A 5,648-nucleotide genomic window follows, 5' to 3' on the forward strand; every position below is an offset into this window, starting at 1 on the left:
TTTGTGATGAGTATGGAATAACTTATAATTTTTCTGTTCCTAGAACTCCTCAACAAAATGGGGTTGTTGAAAGGAAAAATAGGTCATTAGAAGAATTAGCTAGAACTCTTTTAAATGAATCTAATGTACCTAAATACTTTTTGGTTGATGCAGTAAGTACTTCTTGTTATGTGCTGAATAAGATGCTTATTAGACCCATTCTCAAGTTAACTCCTTATGAACTATTTAAAGGAAGAAAACCAAATGTGTCTCATTTAAGAATTTTTGGAAGCAAATGCTTTGTATTGAATAAAGGTAAAGATAATCTAGGAAAATTTGGTGCTAAATTTGATGAAGCTATCTTCTTGGGTTATTCATTAACTAGCTAAGCATATAGGGTGTTTAATAGAGGAACTGTAATAATTGAGGAGTCAATGCATGTTGTCTTTGATGAAATTGTGGACCTTGAGGTAAACCCTCTTGAGTCAAACAAATCTATTGCAGGTGATGAGGATTAGTTAAGGGAAGCTCTTGAAGAGATGTACTTAAATGAAAACAATCATAGAGAAACTCAAAATCAAGAAGTGGATCCTAAGAGCTACCAACAACCTCGTGGCCTCTCCTTGGACAACATCATTAGAGACATATCAAAAGGGGTAACTACTAGACGCAATTTAAATAATTTTTGCCTAACAGTAGCTTTTGTGTCTCAAATAGAACCCAAGCACATAAAAGAAGCTCTTCAAGATGATAAGTGGTGCATTGCTATGCAAGAAGAGCTAAGCCAATTTGAAAGGAATAATGTTTGGGAACTCATTCCTAGAAAAGAGGACTATCAAGTCATTGGGACAAAATGGGTGTTCAGAAACAAGCTAGATGAAGAGGGAAACATCACACAGAACAAAGCAAGGCTAGTTGCAAAAGGCTACTGTAAAGAGAAAGGTATAGATTATGATGAGACCTATGCTCCGGTAGCCAGTTTAGAAGCAATTAGACTTTTACTTGCTTATGCATCATTGATGAAATTTAAATTATATCAAATGGATGTAAAAAGTGTTTTTTTCTGAATGGCTTTATAAAAGAGGAGGTATACGTTAGTCAACCTCCTGGATTTGAAGATTTTAAATTTCCTGATCATGTGTATAAACTAAAAAAGGCATTGTATGGTCTTAAATAGAAACCTAGGTCTTGGTATGAAAGACTTAGTACCTTATTGATTGAAAATAAGTTTTCTAAAGGAAAGGTTGATTCAACCTTATTCATTAAGAAAGTAGGAAAACATATTTTGATTGTTCAAATGTATGTGGATGATATTATATTTGGATCTACTAATGATTCATTATGTGAGGGATTTGCAAATGTAATGCAATGTGAGTTTGAGATGTCTATGATGGGTGAACTGAATTTCTTCTTAGGACTACAAATAAAGCAAGTGGAAGGGGGAACCTTTGTCTCCCAAACCAAATATTGTAGACAAGTACTTAATAAGTTTGGAATGGATAACTGTAAAGAAGCCATCACCCCTATGGCAACTTCTTGTTACTTAGATAAGGATGAATATGGAGAAGAAGTGAATCAAACTATGTTTAGAGGGATGATAGGATCTCTGTTGTATCTTACTGATAGTAGACCAGACATTATGCACAATGTTTGTGTGTGTGCTAGATATCAAGCAAATCCTAAAGAATCACACCTAACAACTGTTAAGAGAATCTTAAAGTACCTTAAAGGTACTACTTCTTTTGGACTTTGGTATCCTTCTGATGCAACACCTAGTTTAATAGGTTATTCTGATGCAGATTATGGGGCCTGTAAAATAGATAGGAAAAGTACTAGTGGTACTTGTCATTTTCTAGGCTACTCTTTAGTGTCTTGGCACTCAAAGAAACAAGCATGTGTAGCTTTGTGTACCACAGAAGCAGAATATATTGTTGCAGGAAACTGTTGGGCCCAAATCTTATAGATGAAACAACAATTGGAAGATTTTCATATCTTCCTTGATCACATTCCTCTGAAATGTGACAACACTAGTGCCATAAACCTAACCAAGAACCCTATAATGCACTCTAGAACTAAACATATAGAGATAAGTGATAGGCTGTCGTTGAAGCTATCAAATTAATACTACTTTTCAAGGCAACTTCAGTATTGCCAAGTAGTATTCAAGAAAGTAGACAGGGTTGAAGTAACCCTGAGTCGTCTCCCAACAAACACGGAATTGCTTTTGAATATCTGTGACTCTTACGAATGCTATGCAATGCTTATGAATAAAAGTAATGGTTGAAGAGTGTTTAAAGAATAAATAAGAAACTTAAAAACAGTTACGATGAAATAGGCTAATTCCACTGCTTTTCCAAGATAGATTCATCATCGGTTATTCACGGATAATTGTTCAATTGATTATTTTTTAAGTTTCAAATTAATTAAAGTACATTCTTAATTAATTTGAGGGCGATCATGCATTTAACCAAAGTAAATTCTCAATCAAATGCAAAACCTTTCTAGATTATTCACAATAAATTCAACCAAAGTACATTCTCAATCAAATTCTATTGTGTTTAATCATGTCTATTCTTAAATCTCCTAACCAAATTAAAAGCTAATCATTCAAAGTAAATTCTCAATTGATTATATTTGAAATTATTACTAATCAATCAAAGTACATTCTCAATTGATAGTAAAAACCATTTAATCATATGAAAGTTCCTAAATTAAATCAAAGTAGATTCTCAATTAAACCTAGAAACCCTAGAACTCATATAATCAATATGCATGTAGATTCAAACACATTATGATGCAAAAATCTTTACTTTTAACAAGATAGAGAGATGAAAGACATAGAGAGAACAACTTAAATCAAAAATCAAAGTAAACAATTGCATTAACTGAACGTAACCTTAGAATCCGTCATGGAATTGCAGCAGAATAGCCCTAGATGCTTAGCTCTCCATGAATGGAGTTGAATACAAGATGAAAGAAAAGTGAGAGGAGTATCAGAGAATGAATGAATTAAGTGAAGTCTTTGGGTCTCTTTATATAGGGCTTGATTGAGCTTGAACTCTGAGTATTCAATTGATAGAATCTTTTATCTTATATCTTCCAAATAACTAAAAGATTTAGATAATTATAACATTATTTGGAAGATATTTTCTGTTGATATTCCCAAATTAATTCAACAACTGAATTTTATCTTTTAGCTTTTCTGAATTTCCAAAATTACACAAATACCCCGAAATTTCCTCTATCTGCATTTTAGCCCCAACTGAATTTCCTAAAATTTGCAACTGAACCCCTCAGTTGACCAGAATCAATTCTGTTTGACCAGTTTTTCGTAGTCAATGGGAGACTGACACGTGTCAGCCCCTTTCCCACCCAAAATTAGGGTTTCAGATTGGGGAAAGTGAGCTCTTGTGCCTCTTCCTGCGCTGCTGTTCGAATTGGTTCGAACTCGCCTTCTGTGAATCTGGTTTTTCTGAGTGCAGGTGGAAACGCGAAGACGATGATGAGAACGAAGGCAGCGGAGGCGCGATTTCTTGGTTGCAGATCCGGTGATGGTCTGATGCGTAGAGACTTCGACGGTGGCTTTGCTTGCGGTGCATGGTTGCGGCGAGGTAGTGACCGACGAAGGAGGACTCGCGTCTATGGTGGAGAGATTCACCCAGTGGTGGCCTCGCGAGAACGATGGAACGGCGTGATGAAGATGATTTCGGAGGAGGCGGCAAGGTGTCCCGCGAGGAGATGTCGCGATTGGGTTTCGAGAATGGAGAAGATGAAGATGACGGTGGCTGTGGAAGAAGCTTGCGTCAATGAAGGAGAGGCGCTGTGGTGGCGTCTCCGTTAATGGCGCGATGAAGGTGGATGTTGCGGCGGCTTCACGACGGCATGGAGATGGTGGCGCGATTTGGTTTCGAGAAGAGAGAAGATGAACGGAGGTCGCGACATGGTGGTGACGACGGCACGATAGTGGCTGTCCGGTGACGGAGTGGTGCGGCGGGAAGGTGGTGACGGCTAGGGTTCTGTTGGAGAAGGTGGAAGATGATGCTCATGGGTTAGGGCTGAGGTGGCGAAACCTGATTGGCTCACTGATTAGTGCAAGGATAAGTGACGTGGCATCATCTGGACGGTTTGATATGTTAGTGGAGGGATTTGGACACGTGGCAACATTTGATAAAATCTGGCTTAATTAGTGGTAGGAGAGGTATGGGTAGGAAATTTTAGGAGGTGTATTCAGAATAGGGTTACTGTTGGGCTTAGTATTTGGGCCTGGTTAAGAGAAGAAGGGTGTATATAGGGAAATTGGGAGGTGCAAGGGTAAAAGTTGTCTGTTTGACCCATCTGTATATTATTTTCCAAATAAAACCTGATTTTGGGCCTTGAATTGCCATTTGGACCAATAAAACTTATATTATCAGCTGCACAAATAAACATTAGAACATCGAAGAATAATTTATGCGCTAAAACTTACTTTTTACGTCTCTTTATTTCCCAAACCCAATCATCACAAATTCACTTAAAATCAACCATTTAAACACAATTATCCCATCAAAATTTTAATTTTCAAACATAAATGTGGGCATAAATATGCACTCATCCATAAGACATCACTTCTTAAGAGACCATATCCAAAAGGGTGATTGCACAATAGAGTATATTCATATATTACATCAATTAGCAGACATTTTCAGCAAGGCATTACCTAAGGATAGGTTCTATGATCTTAGACAAGAGTTAGTTGTATTAGATATGTCTTAGAATTAAGATTAATGACTTTTTCAAGTTTTTCGTACTTCCAACGTATTTAATCGATTATCATAGGGATATAATCGATTATTCCAAGCATTTAGAAAAGGTTTCGATTCGCATAAAATCGATTATTACGAAGCATAATCAATTAGCCTTACTCGTTCTTCAAATCTGGGTATTCATAAACAGATAATCGATTAACTCCATTAATAATCAATTATCATTGAATTTCTGGGATTAAATTTTTTATGAGATAATCGATTATTAATCGATTATCACGTGTGAAGTTTAAAAAATAGAGTCGTTACAAACGTTCATAAACGACTAGTTTTTTCACTTTTTCCTATAAATAACCCTTCATAATCGATTAATAGACATTCCCTTGCACCCAAAACTCTGCCCATCTCAAATTTACATTAAATCTCCCTCCTACCCTCACCACTCTTCACATATCCCATCTTTTCTCATTTTGTCATGGCTGATTCAAGAAGACCTTGCAGACGGGCTGTTGGAGCTTCTTTATCCAAACCCCGTGCTCCTCACCTTGCATCCATTGATGGCTGGATTTTCGATCAAGAAAAGCATGCAGATTTTGCTAACTTTTGGCAGGAACGTCGGATCATGGCAGCTAAATTCATCAGGTTGGATTTCTACCGATTTTGTGGCTTCCAATTCCCTGATTTATTTGGAGCTCAAGGTCTCACTCATCTAGTAGAACAAAAATGCTGCATATATCCTGATCTCATCAGAGTGTTCTACTTCAACGTAAAGTACCGCGATGGAATCTTTACAACCAAGGTGAAGGGGATCCCAATTATTCTGGATGACGATATATGAACAAACGTGGCACAACTCACCATTTGGGATGATGTTGTCAAAGTTCATCTTGGGGTCTCAAACTTTAATCGCTTGTTAGCCTTCCAATC

The 5,648-nt window shown here is 36.9% G+C and overlaps 1 protein-coding gene across 1 annotated transcript; it reads left to right on the forward strand.

Moving 5' to 3' along the window:
• The first annotated feature begins 1,276 nt into the window (after positions 1-1,276).
• On the forward strand, positions 1,277-3,820 carry LOC108336871 (uncharacterized mitochondrial protein AtMg00810-like). Its single transcript, XM_017573317.1, has 2 exons — positions 1,277-1,817; positions 3,462-3,820. Exons 1-2 carry the CDS (start codon positions 1,277-1,279, stop codon positions 3,818-3,820), a joined length of 900 nt encoding a protein of 299 aa, XP_017428806.1.
• Positions 3,821-5,648: the final 1,828 nt, after the last annotated feature.

The sequence above is a fragment of the Vigna angularis genome, chromosome 7, assembly GCF_016808095.1.
Source record: "Vigna angularis cultivar LongXiaoDou No.4 chromosome 7, ASM1680809v1, whole genome shotgun sequence".
Taxonomy (NCBI): domain Eukaryota; kingdom Viridiplantae; phylum Streptophyta; class Magnoliopsida; order Fabales; family Fabaceae; genus Vigna; species Vigna angularis.

What these genes read in the sequence shown, in the direction of transcription:
- LOC108336871 (XM_017573317.1), top strand. Translation starts at nt 1,277, where the DNA reads ATGTATGTGGATGATATTATATTTGGATCTACTAATGATTCATTATGT. An exon ending in AGATAGGAAAAGTACTAGTG is followed by an intron (nt 1,818 to 3,461) that starts GTACTTGTCATT and finishes TTCTGAGTGCAG; the next exon opens with GTGGAAACGCGAAGACGATG.